The following is an 18,789-nucleotide window of genomic DNA, read 5'->3' as shown; positions in this document are numbered from 1 at the left end:
GATGTTTTCTACATTTTCAAATATATTGATTTCAATTACAACACAGAATACAAAGTGTACAGTGCTCACTTTATATTTTATTTTTGATTACAAGTGTTTGCACTGTAAAAAGACAAAAGAAATAGTATTTTTCAATTCACCTAATGCAAGTACTGTTGTGCAATTTCTTTATCATGAAAGTTGAACTTACAAATGTAGAATTATGTACAAAAATACTGCATTCAAAAATAAAACAATGTAAAATTTTAGAGCCTGCAAGTCCACTCAGTCCTACTTCTTGTTCAGCCAATCGCTCAGACAAACACGTTTGGTTACATTTGCAGGCGATATTGCTGCCGGATTCTTGTTTACAATGTCACCTGAAAGTGAGAACAGGCGTTCTCTTGTAGCCGGCATTGCAAGATATTTACATGCCAGATGCGCTAAAGAGTCATATGTCCCTTCATGCTTCAACCACCATTCCAGGGGATATGCATCCATGTTGATGATGGGTTCTGCTCAAAAACCATCCAAAGCAGTGCAGCCCGACATGTTCATTTTCATTATCTGAGTCAGATGCCACCAGCAGAAGGTTGATTTTCTTTTTTGGTAGTTTGGGTTCTGTAGTTTCCGCATCAGAGTGTTGCTCTTTTAAGACTTCTGAAAGCATGCTCCACACCTCGTCCCTCTCAGATTTTGGACAGCATTTCAGATTCCTAAGCCTCGGGTCGAGTGTTGTAGCTATCTTTAGAAATCTCACATTGGTACCTTCTTTGCGTTTTGTCAAATCTGCAGTGAAAGTGTTCTTAAAACGAACAACGACATGTGCTGGGTCATCATCCTAGACTGCCATAACATGAAATATATGGCAGTATGCAGGTAAAACTGAGCAGGGGATGTACAATTCTCCACCAAGGAGTTCAGTCACAAATTTAATTAACGCATTATTTTTTAATGAGCATCATCTGTATGGAAGCATGTCCTCTGGAATGGTGGCCAACGCATGAAGGGGCATACAAATGTTTAGCATTGCTGGCACGTAAATACCTTGTAATGCTGGCTACAAAAGTGCCATGCAAATGCCTGTTCTCACTTTCTGGTGACATTGTAAATAAGAAGAGGGCAGCAGTAGCTCCTGTAAATGTAAACAAACTTGTTTGTCTCAGCTATTGGCTGAAAAAGAAGTAGAACTGAGTGGACTTGTAGCCCCTGAAGTTTTACATTGTTTTGTTTCTGAGTGCAGTTATGTAACAAAAACATAAATCTACATTTGTAAGTTGCACTTTCAGGACAAAGAGATTGCACTACAGTACTTGTATGAGGTAAATTGAAAAATATTATTTCTTCTGTTTATCATTTTTACAGTGCAAATATTTGTTATCAAAATATACACTTTAATATCAGTTTCAACACAGAAGACAAGAAACATATGAAAAGGTAAAAAAAATCCGAAATAGTTAATCAATTTCAATTGGTAGTCTCTTGTTTAACAGTGCGATTAAAACTGATTAATCGCGATTAATATTTTTAATCGCAATTAATTTTTTTAATTAATCGCATGAGTTAACTGCAATTAATCGACTGCCCTACTTAAAAAATATCACTGTCTGATGACATTCCTGCCAGTAAACTCATTCCCCAGAATATTCACAGAACCCAAATACAAAAGGGGAAACTGCCCAGTTGAATTTATTTACAATTTAAATCAGTTAGTGAAACATTTCCCCTTCATCTGACGCTATCAAAGCCTAAAAATTAGAGCCTGAAAAAACTCCCCTCAGGTGGAGTGTATCTGGATAAAAAGAACAGGAGTATTTGTGGCACCTTAGAGACTAACAAATTTATTTGAGCATAAGCATCCAATGAAGTGAGCTGTAGCTCACGAAAGCTTATGCTCAAATAAATTTGTTAGTCTCTAAGGTGCCACAAGTACTCCTGTTCTTTTTGCAAATACAGACGAACACGGCTGCTACTCTGAAAAATGTATCTGGATAGAAGTCATACCGGGAGAATAACAACAGTATGAACACAGCTTGACACTAATGCCGTCTGGGCTGAGAAGCCAATGCATACTCTAGTGGCAGTCAGCCATATCCCCCGAGAGCATCTCCAAATAATATAATATACACGTGCAGCCGCACCCCCATGCCCAATCCTTTCAGAGAAGTAAAAGGCACGAAGCCAAAAATGCATTTTGTGGACTCGTAACTGACAACTAATCCCATTATACTCAATGAAAGGGCTAACGGAAGCCCTTAAGGGCGTATTCTTAAAAATGAAGTAGTAAGTAAATTATCCGGTAGTACATTTGCACTTTTCAGCATTTCCTATATTACATCTTATTAGAAGGGGGAACTGATCAGTTTTCCCTGGTGATGTTGCTTTCTGATGTTACTGCTTGAAAACTAGGGTGATACCTGACAGACAAATACACAGGGCAGGGATGACGTCAAACCCATGTGTTTAGCGCTGGCTGCATGTGCAATAATTAGCCGTGCTATCTGCCCAATACTGACTGTGAAGCTGGATAGTATGGAAAATATTATCTCCTTTGCAGTAAACACTTCCATGAAATAGTGCATCAGCATTTCATTGCTGGCTACAAAAGCCTATGAAGGGTTGCAGAATTTGAGTCAGTAGGAGGGATGCTGGAACCAAGGATAAGGTGTAAGGAGGAGGCAGGCCACCAAGCATATCTTGCACTGGGAATGGGATGAATCTGGACCTCCAGGACGAAGTATGAGGAGGCCTCACATTGGCAAAGGTGCAAGGATCACATGGGCATGATGCTAGATCATGCATTTAATATGCACGCTCGACCTTAGCTAGATATGATGTTTGCATTAATTGAAACTTGCCGTGCCTTGCACCATCCAGGTGTGATCTTTGCACTTTTGACCGGTGGGGGGAGGAGTCAGTGCAACAGGAGGGATGCCTGGGACTCTGCGGAGGCTGGGCCCTGGCATGCTTCAGAGTATAGCACTGAGCACTTAACTTTGAGAACACCAGCATTGGCCAGGCGCCTAGCCATAGGAATGTTTAAAGGGAGGACATCCAATATATTTACTGCTACTATACAAATATTATACATACAACTTGCCAGGCAGCATTTATGTGGGAAGCAAATACAAATGAAAAATGTATCACATTTCTAACGTATTTTGTGTGTTCCCCCTACAGCATTCATAAGGCTGGAAGCCTAAAGAATACCTGTGTCCAAAGGGTTAAACAGCAAAACTCACCATAATGCTCTGTGGCCTTTTCAGATGGAGAATGTTACACTTCAGTGAATGGAGGGACAAAAGGCCTGTTTCGATCATCAGCAAAAGGGGCACAGAACTAATGTGTGGAAGTGACGTATCTAGTCTCCTGGGGATATTACAGCCAGGCCATCACTGCAGAAGATTAACCTCAGCAACCCGCTGTTTACTCTGATAGGACAAACTTGCAGGGGGCTTGCTGTCTGTCTCTGTGGCTAGTAAACAAACTGATGTGTAGTGCTGGGCTCAAAGTGAAAGGAAAATGTATCTGAGGTCTCAGTCTTAATGGACCCATTTTCTCCGCACTTTTTGCCATGCTGAGATTGCTCTGACTGGAAACAAATTGCACTTCTCCCCGAGATGTATTTCAGTTAATGCACCTACTGCCGAGAACCTTCTATGCCTTTCATAAAATCCAGAGAGTTTTGCAAGCACATGTGAATCAACACTGTGAGAAGCTGGACGGGTTGAGAATCAGTAGACATCAGGAAGCTTTTTAGTCTATGTGTGTGCAGTGCCTGGCACAATGGGGCTCGATCCCTGATTGGGGCCTTTAAGCAGGGTCATTATACAAATATCATCATTTAAATTACAAATCTCCTGAAGCCTTCTAAAAAAACCTGTAAAACTACTAGGTGGAGAAATGTTTTCTTTTAAAACAACATGACTAGCGCCTTTATCTGGAATGTACATTAGCTAGGCAATGCACCTGGTAAAGATAGTACTTAGAGTGGTTTACTTGTGCTGCGGTATGAAATTATTTCAACCTGAGTCTATGCTTGCGTATTACTCTATGGCACTGACATTAGCTGGGTGGTCATTGGCTATGATGGCTAACTAAGCAATACGAATTCTTCCCAAGGAAGGAAAGAGACAAGCTGATTCATCCAATTACAGTATTCTATAACCTGCTACCTGCGTGGCAGGATTGTCAGGAGACAGTAGCCACAAGCCATGTTGGTTCATCATTGTTCAGGAACACGCATTGCTCTTGGGCATATTTTTATTTAATGATGATTGATTTTTAATTATTTGTTATTAGGGGAATTCACCCCTCCTTTTATCTACTTGGTGCTTAATAGCCCATGACCTGTACCCAATTAAGATCTACTAAGACAGTGGTTCTCAGACTTTTGTATTGGTGACCCCTTTCACACAGCAAGCCTCTGAGTGTGACCCCCCCCCTTTATAAATTAAACCCACATTTTTTTTTATATTTAACACCATTATAAATGCTGGAGGCAAAGCAGGGTTTGGGGTGGAGGCTGACAGCTCGCGACCCCCCAAGTAATAACCTTGTGACCCCCCTGAGGGGTCATGACCCCCAGTTTGAGAACTAAGAAGCATTTGACTGGAGGAAAAATATATATTCAAGCAATAACCGTACGAAGGATCACACGCAGGGCTTATATTCAGCCGGAGCTGTCCAGAGCTTTGGCAAATATTTTCAAACCTTGACTCCAGCCTCATGCTCTTGCGGTTCTCAACCCAGGGTCTGCGGGCCTCTGCGGGGGCCACTGGCCAGTTTCAGGGGGTCCCTGGGGCCCCGCGACTGAAGCCTGGAGCCCTGAGCCCCAGCATGCCCTGCGGAGAATGGGGGTGGGAAGGCGTGGTGGGCTCCAGGAAATACTCTATGAGAATTTAAGCCCTGATCACACATGATGAATAGGGAAACACTGTGAGGTGGTGACCTTTCAAAATAAACTTTGACCTGCAGTTTTCATACAGCTGTCCTTTATTTTTTGGAAACGTAGGTTGACACCTAAAATAATGAGCAACAATTATTTTTTGAGGTATGCTTCAATGGGATAAGTAGAAATGGAAATTCAGGGAAACCAGTGTTCAGCAACCTTAATAAGACAAGCCCAAACCAGATCCCCACATGTAAAAGTATTCTGAGGCAGTTCATATCCAGACCTGAACTTCATGGTTCTGGCCAATCTTCAATGTAAAAATAAAACAGCCTTCAGTCTCTCACAGGGCTGTGTAGTAATGCGAACTACCTTGGGAGCTAACTAGATGGCAGCAGAACATACTCAAAAGTTGCTGGATTAGTATGACGAATAAATCCTTGTGGTCAGACGTTCCTGTTGCTTGGTCCTGAAGAAAACACATAACAGGCTTGCCAACAGAAATTAAGTAGAACAATGCAACAATGCAACATTTAGTTGGGGATTGGTCCTGCTTTGAGCAGGGGGTTGGACTAGGTGACCTCCTGAGGTCCCTTCCAACCCTGATATTCTATGAACATAATCTGAAAACTAGTTCTTCAGCAGGAATAGTCACCCAGGGAGTGATTTCTGCTAACGTACATGCAACCCAATGATGTATCTTACATCATTCTTGTTTCTCACAGTGTAGCATATGCCATGAGACTATATGGAACCAACATCAAAAAGATTGCATTTAAATTGAATAACTAGGCAAACACGACTGTGCTGGGGAATTGCAGACTCTGCCCAGAATGTAGCTTGGCAGCAAAGTCCCCTACTCTACACATGTAGGGCATGCTCCATGAGTGGATCTACCCTGGTCTACATGGAAGGTGGAGGTGGTTGAACTGCTCCACAGGGAACTGAGACTAAGGAGTGGTTTGGCGTGGAGAAGATCGAGGACCTGCCCAAGGGATGTACAATCAGCCAAACAGGAGATTCATGGAAAGGTCAAAAGCTGAGTCAGCCCTGCTGGGATTCCTAGCCCTGATGGCAGGGACTCTAGGTATTTCAAACCTGATGCTTAGACCTCTTTGCCATCCTCTACCTCTGTTCATCTAAACCTGTGAAACCTGCAGCTGTCTCCACTCTCCCATCATCAAAGAATAATGTGCCTGATTTGCTGGTCTGGCCATGCTGCACTTGATGCAGGGCCAGAGAGGGGCTCCCCTGATCCTGGGGCCAGCCCATCGTCCAATATAAATTACTTACACTCCCCAGAGCTAGTCTAGCAGCCAGGAACCACCAGAGTATATGCTCTGTACCACCTGTGGATTCTCCTTGTACAGGGATGAATCTTCTGGGTTCATGGCTGCTTTGCACTGCTAGAGAGATGCAAAGCAGCCCCAGCAAAGCCAAGAATCTGGACTATTTATTTTCCTTAACTGAAAATTATCACATCCATCACAAGAGGAGGTAACCTCCATTGGTGTCAAGATATTGTGGTGCTTCTTCCTTCACTGCTGTAGGATTCAAGTCCTTCACTAACGTTAGTAGGTTCTCCCCCACAATAACTTAAGGAAGTATTATTGTCCTTATTTTATAGATGGGGAACCAGAGTGCAGGGAGGTTAAGTGTCTGACCCAAGGCCACACAAAGAGTCTGTAGCAGAGTCAAGAACTGAACCGAGATCTAATGAATACAGTCCTGGGCCTTAACGACAAACCCTTTCTTCCTCCCCTTTATACCTCTGTGCAGAACACTGCTACCCTGCTGTTATAGTCTGATGTCCCAGGGCAAGTTGCCTGATTCTGCCAAGATCTGTTGAAAGCAATTTGTACTCTGTTGCTGAGGATGACATAGATCACTATGATGAATAAATCCTTCTGGTCAGATGGGATGGGAGGAGATCCTGGAGAGAAATGCATCTATTACAGAGCTCTGGATGGTGGAGGGACTCGGACAGCAGTCAATTAAAGCATTTGGATTCTGGCACCATCCTTGTAATCCTACGGTTCTTGCCAAAAAGGCTAGATGTGCATTTTTAAACAATGCCTCTTTGTTTTGTTCAGATGGAAGCGGTCTCCAACAAACACAACCAGCTGCCTAGACAAGCCCATTGCATGCCAAGCTAAAGCATAAAAGGAGGCAATTACGAACGTTCCAATATTTATCACATTTTAAAAAATAATCCAAATGTAACACTATTTCCCAGAAATAGTTCTTCATCCTTCATGGTGCTGATTTCTGGGGCTTGTGCAGCTGAAAGCCTCATGGCAATGAGTTATCTATATTATGCACAGCACGCACATATGAGGACATCTTAATACAAAGGGACGGCCTTAGAGAAAATAGTAGTGAGCTGATTTTCGGAGGTGCTGAGCAGACCTAGTTCCCACTGACTTCAGTTCCCTACAGTGTGGCAGCCAGATTCTGGTATCGGTGGCGCTCTTTGGAATTTATACTGACATAACGGAGATCAGAACCTGGAGGGGGATGATAGCCTAGTGTAAACATAGATTTCACATTTGAATATAGCACCCACAAATGAGATTTATTTTCAACTCCTCGAGGACTCCTTTGTTTAAACTTCTCAGCTGTGTGGTTGGAACTCCTGCTTGCATTGCCTAGATGGCTGCTTCCAATCCATCACACCATGGTTTTATATGTCTAGCCCTCTATGCTCATAGCCCTCCTTTGTGAGAGGGAAGCAGTTGCACATTGGTTTGCTGTGGTGCTTTGCTATGTGTTCCGTGGTTTTCCAGCTATTGTGTAAATAAACTAGCAGTATCACACTGGGGAGGGAAAACAAAGACGTTCCAGTTTATTACGAAAATGCAGACAACACACTAAGGCCTTGGCTACAGTGGAGATTTTGACTACTGGTGCAGTGGTGCAAACCCCTAGTGTAGACATGCAAAGCCACAGGCCATAAGCCATGTTTTGTGCTGATACTTGAAACTGGGATAAGTTGCCCCAGTGCAAAACTATATTTCAGGAATAGGTTAGTGGCACTGGGGCAAATCACTGCTGGTAATTGTATACTGAGGGACCTCCCGCCTTGAGCAGTGCTGCTGCAGCTGATGGAAGCTTTGCCTTTTATTTTCCATCAGTCATCTATGGTAATTTACTAACAGGCACAAGGAGGGTATGGAACCCTCCGGGAAGGAGAGAGAAGAGAAGGTTGAGGCATGGCAGGCAGTCTCAGAGAGGGAATGAAAGCAGAGGGGGTAGGAGGCCTGGAGCTGAGAATGGAAGGCAGACAGGAAGGGGACAAGTAGTTGATCAGTTTGGACTGAACAAAGCATGGGGAAGAGAGGACAGAGATAGAGGTAGGATTCTTTTGGTATCCCACAGTTCTGGAGACAATGAGCCTGATTCACCAAGGTGTCACTCCAGCTTCACACCAGACTGATTTCAAAGGAGTGATGCGGGTGTCAAACTGGGGTTACACTGATCCGTATGTACGGAGGAAAGACATTATGGATAGGAATGGGTTCTGGCTAGGGCACAGGACAAGGACTCAGGTGACCTGAGTTCTGTTGCCAGCCCTGACACTGGCCTGTTGTCTGCCACTGGGCAAGTCCCTGCCCCATTCTGTGCCTCAGTTTCCCTCTTCTTGTCTTCTCTCTTCGGATTGTAAGCGCTGCAGGGCAGGTTTGTCTCTAGCTGTGTGAGTGTATAGTGCCCAGGACAATGGGGTCCCAGTCTTGACACATTCCTGAAATATAGATAATGATAACAGAATTGTGGAGACAGACGAGGGCAGGACCGATAAAATGCCAAGGGGGGTTATGCTAGGTAGAAAGCTGCATTGGGGGAACCTCTCCACAGCTATATCGTGACTGCAAGAAGAGGTGTATTTATATGTGGAGATAGCTAACCTCAGAGAACTGCCACAATGTAACATCCTTGTGGAGTCAAGACATAGGTGGCTCTCACCTGGATGTAGCTAGTCAAAATCGACACTATATGCCCTGCCTGGGGTGGACCTCGATTAGCTGAGGTGAAAACTACAGTGTCCCATGTCCACCAGAGGGAGCTATCTCCCTGCTTCCAGAGGCCACTAGCATCCCACAGGTAAAATTATCCTTTTTTTCCCAAAAAAACACCTACAAATATTATCCTCTGTCTCACAAACTATGGTGGGTCCCTGCCAACTTCCCTCCCTCACCCAACAAGACAGCACCTCTTGTTTGCAGTGAAAACATAGCCACGGGATTGTCTACACAGCAAGCCTCTTCTACAGTGAAAAGAAAAGGAGTACTTGTGGCATCTTAGAGACTAACCAATTTATTTGAGCATAAGCTTTCGTGAGCTACAGCTCACTGCATTGGATGCATACTGTGGAAAGTGTAGAAGATCTTTTTATACACACAAAGCATGAAAAAATACCTCCCCCCACCACACTCTCCTGCTGGTAATAGCTTATCTAAAGTGATCACTCTCCTTACAATATTACCAGCAGGAGAGTGGGGTGGGGGGAGGTATTTTTTCATGCTTTGAGTGTATAAAAAGATCTTCTACACTTTCCACAGTATGCATCCGATGAAGTGAGCTGTAGCTCACGAAATCTTATGCTCAAATAAATTGGTTAGTCTCTAAGGTGCCACAAGTACTCCTTTTCTTTTTGTGAATACAGACTAACACGGCTGTTACTCTGAAACCTGTCATTCTACAGTGAGAGGGGCCTGGCCTTTCTGAACTCTCTCAGGGCTTGTCTACACGGCAAGTTGCCGAATGGCATGTCCTGGGGTGAATCTACAACTCCTGAGCCTGCAGCGCAGTAATGGCCCGTGCAGACACTGCTATCGCACAGTGAAAGTGCCGAAGCGCGGCTCGGCGTACTACCGCCGGAAGTATTCCAAGCCGCACTCTGGGACTTTCACTGCGCTGTAGCAGAGTCCACACAAGATGCTACCACACAGCAAGCCGAGGCACTGTGGAGTCACATCCTGGCTTGCCGTGCAGCAACTTGTTGTGCAGACAAGCATTAGGAGGGTTCAGAAAGGCCGGGTCCTCCTTATTCTGGAATAGGCATGACTGAAGTAACCAGAGGTGTTAAAGACGAGAGTGGAAATAAAGTGCTGAAGTTACTGTCATCAGGGGATGTGTACTAAACAGACAGAACCAGCAGCTGAAGTAGGCAGAACGTTTTCCCACGGAGATTTCTGGCTTTTGGGGAATGTTACAGCTCTGGGCCTGGTAACAAACCAGAAGAACATTTAATGTAGTGAGAGTGTTTCTCGTAACAGACGTGGTATTTATGTAGAGCCAACAGGAAATTAAAGACTATACAGAAAAACAGAAAGGTCAAGTATTGGAATAAAAAATCATATTCATGCTACCAAGATTTACTTCAGATGTTTAGTACAGATGTTTCCAGCTCAGTGATCGTTGGTGTCCTGAGCAGTGCTCTGAAGATCACTGTACAGTATTAGCATATGCTAATCAGCAACCTGAAGCCATTCACGTATGTAGCATAATGCAAACGATTTCCATTACCTCCTACAAACTGGGCTGCCCCCATGAAGCGTCCCATCATCCGAGAGATGAGCTCTTCCACGCAGCAACCCAGGATGGCTGCTAACGCCACCAGGAGCAGCAAGGCACAGCCAATTCCGGTCACCACGGTGCAGATCTGCCAGGATAAGCTGGGGATAGCCCCAAAACTGGCATACCTCCCACATTCTTCCACCATCACCAGGTGCCTCTCCTCCGTCTGAGCTGGGTACGTGCACCGTCGGAAGGTGCCAAATGAAACTGGCTTCCCCAGCTGGGAACCAAAGAGCCAACAGGGCACAAAATAACTGGCCGAGCTGGCAACTGCTGTGAGAAAGGATAGGAAAGCCCAGAGGGCCCCAACCAGCGTCAAACTGCTTCCCATCTTCTTAGATCTCCGGTTAGAAGTGAAATTAAAGGTAGCTGCCTCAGGGCATTCAAAGTGTCTCCTTGTCAGGGGTCTTCACAAACCTCAGAGAGGGACAAAAGAGGGCCAATAGAAGGGACTCAGCCCAGATTGAAAACAGGAGCCGTGCTCAGGTCTGCCTCTCTACTTTCAGAAGCCACCAGCTTCCTCCAGGCAAAATTATCCTTTTTTTTTTTCTTCAAAAAAAGTCCTACAAATATTCTTATCCTCTATATATTGCAAATAACTATGGATCCCTGCCAACTTCCTCCTGCACCCAACAAACCAGCAGCATCCCTCTTATTTCACTCCATTGTGTTCTTAGTCCTTTTCCTGAGTGCTGGGCCCGGCCAGGCCTGCTGACTGATACATTTGGGCCCAGAGACAGTCTCTTGTTGGAAACATTTGTTTATTATTTGCTCAGGGTGCTGAAAGTTCTGATTCTGCTGTGTCGTTGTCAGTTGACCTCACAGCCGACTCTGACAGTGCTAGCAGGTCTTTCTGATGCCATTGCTATATTCAGCTGCAATCTCTGAAATAGAAAAGCCACCCAACCAGATTACTGGCTAAGCGATTTCATACTTTACATTTACATACTTTGCATCCGATGAAGTGAGCTGTAGCTCACGAAAGCTCATGCTCAAATAAATTGGTTAGTCTCTAAGGTGCCACAAGTACTCCTTTTCTTTTTGCGAACACAGACTAACACGGCTGTTACTCTGAAACCTGTCATACTTTACATTCTCACTCCAGAAAGGTTGTTTAGGAATTAATGTCACTTAAAGATCCTCCTATATATGCAAACCATGGGCCCAGTCTTGTACTCCCATAGTTAAAAGTTAAACACATTAAAAGTTAAATGAAATGAAATTAAAAATTAAAAGCAAATTGCAAGTTATTGCAACTGAAAGAAATTAGCAACGAATAATCATTTGCATTTTGTTTCAGTTTGTTCCCTCAATGCCTATGGCCTCTCTCAGACACAAGAGTGTTTCTCATATGAGTCAGCTGCTACTCTGAAACCTGAATATTGACCATGTTCCTTTAACCAAACTGAGACTTTATATAGCAATGTGTATTCCCCCACTGAGCATTCCTAGGGGAACTGGGGCAGCGAGCACTCCAATCACACAGAAGAGATTGGTTTCAGAGTAGCATCCCTGTTAGTCTGTATTCGCAAAAAGAAAAGGAGTACTTGTGAGCTCACGGAAGCTTATGCTCAAATAAATTTGTTAGTCGCTAAGGTGTCACAAGTCCTCCTTTTCTTTTTACAGAAGAGATTGCACTGTATTTATATAGACAGGCAGGTTTGTGCCTTCTAGGCAACAATTGCTTTCTTTACTTGATGGCCTCAAAGCAATCCCAAGAAGAATTATACTGAGCTGTATTATGTGGTTGCCATTACCATAATATCTGAGCACCTCACAAACTTTAATATATTTACCATCACAGCAGGCCTGAGAGGTAGGGCAGTGCTATTATCCACATTTTGCAGATAAGAAACTGAGACACAGAGAGCCTACAAAAAGAAAGGTTTCAGAGTAACAGCCGTGTTAGTCTGTATTCGCAAAAAGAAAAAGCTTATGCTCAAATAAATTGGTTAGTCTCTAAGGTGCCACAAGTACTCCTTTTCTTTTTGCGAATACAGACTAACACGGCTGTTACTCTGAAACCTGTCAGAGAGCCTACAGGCACATCTATACAGCCTGCAGAAGCGAGCAACCCAGCCCGGGTTGAGAGACTTGGGCTTGCGGGGCTTGTGCTAGCATTTTAAAAATAGCTGCAAAGACAGCTCTTTGAATACACCCAGCTTGGGCTGGAGCTTGGACCCTGGAGCTTAAGGACGCAAACCCAAGTCTCTCGGCCCCTGCTGGGAGGCTCGCTTCCACGGGCTGGTAGACATACCCTAAGTGACTTGTCCAAGGCCATCCAGGAAGTCTTTGGCAGAGCAGGCAATTGAAGCTGAGTCTCTCAAGTCCCCAGCTAGCCCTGGACCATTCTTCCTGTCACAACAATGGATAACAATCCCAGTTCCACACCAGCACTAACATGCCTCTCTCCCTCTCAAACTCCTTCCCCTTGAACTCCATTACTGGCGTGGCGGTGGGTATTTTTTTAATTAAGGAGAAAGAGAGCCCTTTGAGGACATTGGTGAAATGGCAGCCATGCTGGAACTCTGCGCTTTAATAAAAGAATTTCAAACAGATGTTAAAGGCGTTTGATTTATGAAACTTTCAGAGGTTGAGGGTTTTTTTAATTAAAATATAGCATAGCAGGAGCAGCAGGAGCTGTCATTTCTACTCCTGCTCTTCCCTGCCAGCATGTTCCGGTTGAAAATGTTTCGTCAGTTACATCTAGGGAGGGAAGGGAGAAGGTCAATGTTCCAGTTTAGTGGATAGTGCTTTTTTATTATTATTTTAATTTTAGTAAAAATATTCAAATTGAGACCTAGAATAAATGAATTTTTAAAAAAGCAAACCAGGACCCATGTCATTTCTCCGGGATCCATCTCCTCTACACACATCAGATATACGACAGGTCATTAAAATCCATCTTTTGTCCTTTCACATTATAATGCACCCAGTATAACTTTGGAATGATCTCTCTCTTGCTTCTTCAATGAAATGCAATTAACAAACAGAAGAAAGCTAAACAGATGAGCAGCTGCAGTAACAAGTCGTCTGCTGAATACAAAACTGAGTGGGATTGTGTGGCTCTTTTGGGCTCTGGTTGCTACATCTATAGGCACTCTTTCCCTCCCCCTTCTCCTCCCCCACTGCAGTGGAGAATTTCCTCTTCCCCACTGAGAAGCAAACTAAATTTGTACTATATCTGCATGAGCCCTAGGCAACTTCAGACTAAAATCTGTTGGTTTGGGCTTCATTTTGGAATCAAGTTTACCTCCCTACCACACACTCTTGGTGCTATTAACAGTCCCATGACAGGGGAGCCTGAATAGCTCAGATAGGCAGTAATGCCCTAGGCTATGCAGTCTTTGGGTAAAATACTGGCCCCATTGAAGTCAATAGCAAAAGTTCAGTAGAAAAAAAGATTTTGCCATTTTAATCTACTTCACTGGTCCAGATCCAACCCAGCTCAGAAGTGACTGGAACTTGTTACCATCTGGTGGCTGTTCTGTCTCCTCTGTTAAATGAGTTTGTGGTCTCCATTTCGTTCCTAGTGTGCGGATGTCTACATCACAGGACAACCATCACAAGTACCCTAGCTGGCAATCTGAGTCGGGAGGCCAAGGAGTGAATGGGCACAGAAAAGAGAGTAGCCTCTTCCCTTTAGAGGTGACCTTTGCAGTTCAGGGTAGAGTACTGAGTGGGAGGTTTTCTGTGCTGCTACTCATGCTGTCCCTGTTCTGTTGACCGAGGATTTCAGTCTCCATGGCACCAAATTCATACAAAACAATTTTTAAAAGGAGATAAAATGACCCCATAATGGTTTTTGCTGGAATTGGGATGTTAGCCACTGTGACCTGGCCAAACTGAAGTATAGAATATTACATTATATCCCTGCCTAAACTCCCTCCTCTAGTACCCGTTAGATACTGCTAGAGATGGGCCTGAGCTGGAACCCCAGATGCAAACACCAGCAGGGGTGGGAGACATTCAGATCCAAATCCAAACCAAACCACCACATCAAGTCTAGACACAGCTGGACGCTGGAAAAATTCCAGTTTGGATGCAAACTCTGTAATTTAGACCCATCTCAACATGCACTGTTCTTCTCTTCCTGCGCTAAAACTTGTGAGGTGTAATGTTGTATACGGATAAACAGTTGCTGGGCTCCACTCCAAAGATGACTGCATTTCTGAGTGAGATATGGTGGATGAAGTGCTTTTTGTATCTACTCCATGGAACATGTCCCCTTTGAACATACCTGCCCAAAAGTTAGGGCCAGATTTTCCAAAGTGCCTAAGGGAATTGGCCGGATTTCCAGAAGCCCTCCGCATTCCCCCAACATGCTGAACCCCTTTGAAAATCTGTTCCCTTCTTCTTGCTGCCTAACTGGGACCTGAGCACTTTCAAAAATCTGGTCCTTCCCCAAGCCCCAGAGCAATATTGTTCTGCCTTCATCTTCCCTCAGATAGGCAGCACTGTGGGGCATCCGCCAAGAGAAGATCATACAGGAACATGAATAAACAACATACAAATGACTCACCTAAACCCCACATCTCTTCCTTTCACTCTTCATGCTCCCCCAATCTGCCTTTCCTTCTACACCCTTCCTTAGCACAATGGAGGAGAGCGGCGCCAGCCAACTCCTCCTAGCAGCTCCCGTGCCATGCTCTGAGAGGCACGAGTCACAGCCCCACAGAGCAAGGAGGCAGGCAGCAATGCAGAAAGACTAGCCAGGCAGTGTCCACCCAGCAGCAGCAGAAGGTAGTTTCCCAAGTGATGGAGGCAGAGGCAGGGGGGCAGGTGCCATGGCCTATTGCTGGAAGGACCTTTTGTAGTTTACTGAATCCCTACTCAAGCAGGAAACAGCAGAACTCTAGAGTGAAAGATCCCCACATGACCGACGTGGTGGACAGGCCTATGGCCAGCCTCCATAATGATTCTGTGGTCGTAGAAGTCTCTGCCATCATTACCCACTCCACATCCTGTAGCCACTTGGACTTCATGGTCACAAGCAGGCACAGAACTCAGGGCCTTCTGTTCAAAAAAAAAAAAAATCACAGACCCCTACCACAAGAGCTAAGAGATAATCTTTAATAACTGTTCCACTATTAAGATCTTCATCCTCTGTGTGCATTCGCTCCAGGCAGAGCAGAAACATGTTTGTATATAGTACTTGAGACAGACAGAAATTTACACACACAAGCCATCATATTGCAACTGCCTCATACCTGTGATGTAACATAAATCATTGAATTATAGAGCCAGGGCCTTTCTTGTTATCAATCTCCTTTGAGCTGCTCTGGCGGCCTAAAGGGGCTGGAAAGCCACCAGCTTCTCCCAGCTGGTGATTCCCACCACATGGGGGAGTTCTCAGCTGGTGCAAAGTCAGTGGAGCTGGCTGCTGCGCCACATGTCCTGTAGTCACCAGTGAAGGGGGCACGTCAGGGGCAGAAAACCATGGGAGGGAGCATGACCAGAGCGCTACTACCCGCCAAGAATCCACAGGTGGTCCTAGTTAGCTTGCCTACTTTAGAGCAGAACCTACAGTATGCCATAGCCTGGGTCATTGTAGGACTGGATAATACCACTTAGCTCATAGATAACATATTTCATCCGTAGATCTCACAGCACTTTTCAAAAGGAGGTCAATATTATTATCCCCATTTTACAGAAGAGGAAACTAAGGCACATCCAGGGAAGTGACTTGCTAACAGTCACCCACCAGCAGAGCTAGGACGAGAACCCTGCTCTCTTGAGTCCCAGACTAGTGCTCCACCCACAAGGCCATACTACCTCCCCAGTTAGCTCATCAACTTCTACCCCAAGCAACGTTTTGAGCCCTAGTCAAGGAGCCGTTCCAGGGACTTCTTGAAGTCCAGTAGGGACAGCATTACTGCTATTGATTTTACATGGAAGGTGCTCAGATACTGTGGTGATGGGCAGCCGTATAAAACCATAAGATAGACAGACAGCTCGATCTGTGGCTTCGACCCTTCCCCGCTGTGCACCTATCAAATAAAGCACAGAGTCTAGACCATGATCTAGAGATGAAAAAGACCTATTCGCTCATATAGTGCTAGTGCAGGGCTTTTCCATTCTGAACATTTCATGGCATTTTGTCCAACCTTGGAGTAGTTTTAAATGCAAAAAGAAAAAGTTGCAAGTAAACCATGTTTTATAGAAGCCACTTTGCAAACTTCTAGAGTGAGGAAAACTATTGGAAGACATTATTTCATAACTGTACTTAGTCTTTCTGACCTCTGCTCTTTGATTTGACATATTATGTTGCCATCAGCTGTCATTTCCTTCATTTCTTTACAGACAAAAAAAAAAAAGAAAGAAAAATCACATAAGCCAATACAGAATATCTGGTTGTTAAGGGAATACAAGCAATTTTAAAGCAATAAATGTGAAATTTGTGTAAACTTCATTTCACTGAAATTTAACTTCCATATTTTCAATAAACATTGTGCATGATTAAGCCGATTATCTGAACCAAGCTCCAGTGGCTACATTTATTTAACTCCTGTAGTGTTATCGCATTAGGAAGTTCTCTCTTTCAGATATTCAGTCTGCTATCATTTTACCTTTAAGTCTTTGATGTGTGTTAATGGAAAAGTGAAATCCTGATTCTAATCCCAGGTAAGTATTCTACAAACAATAGCAAAACAGATGGGATTAGGAAAAAAACAAACACTCTATGACATTGCTCTTGTTAATAAAATAAAATAAAATAGAAAAATAAAATGTAACAACAGAACAAATGAATAGACTGGGGTTAAGATGCTGCTAAAGCCCTGAGCTTGTAAGAAGCTTCCTTAAAGGCAATTTTAAATGCATTTAGCTCAGACTGCAAATTAATCTCCTTACCACTAGATCAGTCTCTCTCCTGTCAGGTTGTGATCTGAGAAACTTCTGCTGCTCTCCGACATTCTGCCAGTCACACTGGCACTGTAATGAAAGCTCCTCTCCTCTCTGATGCCTGCGTGCAGCCACTCACCTTTGGGAAGGAGGGGAGGAGTTCTCAAGCCTCACTACCTAGTAGGAATTAACTCTGAGCATGCTGAATGCTTCCAACCAGGGCTGCTTGATGACGCTGGGTAGAACAGGCTACAGTCCTCCAGACAGCAATATCAGGTACTATCCAAGAACACCATGAGCAGTCACTATTATGGGAAAGGACTAATGCCAGACATAAAAGTTAGGACACGGGGAGGGGTCATGAGGGCAAAAATTGAAGCCCATGTTAAAAATATTGGCTCCATTTGTTTAAATCCAGAATAGGTTTTGATTGTACATAGCAGCTTTCGTACTCAACTTGAGGTACTTTACACTGATGAGTTAGAGACGAGTTGTCCAGGGACTATAAACCAACACAGCAGCCAGTATGTGCTCAGCCATAGTTCACCTTGTAAATTAAGGACCAGATTCAACCTCGGTGTAAGCTGGCCACAATGGAGGAGGGTATGGCTCTGTCCCAGGGAGGACACTGGCTGCTGGTTACTTCTGGCAGTAGGCAGCGCTCCACCCCTACTTCCAACCCACCCACCGTGGTGATGGAAAACTGATATGCTGCCCTGGCAACGAGAGATGAGGAATCACACCCAAAGGTGGAGGAGGAGAAGCCATGTACCCCCATGGCTGGGAGGATCGCAGCCACCACTCCCAGAAGTAAACGTAGGGTGGTTGTGGTTGGTCGCTGTCTTCTGAGGGGGACAGAGGCACCCATCTGTCACCCTGACATGGCATCCCAGGAGGTATGCTGTCTCCAGGGGCCCATATCCAAGACTTTACAGAGGGATTGTCAAAGATCATCCAGCCCTCTGACTACTACCCCATGCTGCTCACCCATGTGGGCACTAATGATACTGCGAAGTATGACCCTCAACAGATCAGAAGTGACTACAGGGCTCTGGGAGTAAGGGTGAAGGAGCTGGGAGCACAGGTGGTGTTCTCTTTGATCCTTCCGGTTAAGGGTAGGGGCCCAGGCAGAGACAGATGCATCCTGGAGGTAAATGCCTGGCTGGGAGGATGGTGTCACCAGGAGGGCTTCGGCTTCCTTGACCACAGGATACTGTTCCAGGAAGAAGGACTGCTAAATAGAGATAGGGTCCACCTCTCGAGGAAGGGGAAAGAGCATATTTGGATAGAGACTGGCTAACCTAGTGAGGAAGGCTTTAAACTAGGTTCGAAGGGGGCAGGTGACCAAAGCCCACAGGTAAGTCAAGAACATGAAGACCTGGGAGAAGGTTCAGAATTTGGGGGGAGCATGGGCTGTTATAGCAGGGATAAAGGAGAGACAAGACAGAACTGGGGGCAGCGGGGAATCAAATATCTTAGATGTCTGTATACTAATGTGA

At 44.6% G+C, this 18,789-nt stretch overlaps 1 protein-coding gene across 1 annotated transcript in view; it reads right to left on the bottom strand.

Moving 5' to 3' along the window:
- The window catches only part of LHFPL1 (LHFPL tetraspan subfamily member 1), a 43,166-nt gene extending 25,778 nt beyond the window's left edge, over positions 1 to 17,388 (bottom strand). Inside the window, exons 1-2 of the mRNA XM_074963155.1 lie at positions 17,300 to 17,388; positions 10,397 to 11,331 (exon numbers count right to left, since the gene is read on the bottom strand). Coding sequence (XP_074819256.1) covers positions 10,397 to 10,778 — 382 coding nt within the window. The 5' untranslated portion in view covers positions 10,779 to 11,331; positions 17,300 to 17,388. The remainder of the gene's footprint in view (positions 1 to 10,396; positions 11,332 to 17,299) is intronic.
- Positions 17,389 to 18,789: the final 1,401 nt, after the last annotated feature.

Source organism: Natator depressus, chromosome 9, assembly GCF_965152275.1.
Source record: "Natator depressus isolate rNatDep1 chromosome 9, rNatDep2.hap1, whole genome shotgun sequence".
Taxonomy (NCBI): domain Eukaryota; kingdom Metazoa; phylum Chordata; order Testudines; family Cheloniidae; genus Natator; species Natator depressus.
This window is presented reverse-complemented; position numbering and strand designations above follow the sequence as displayed.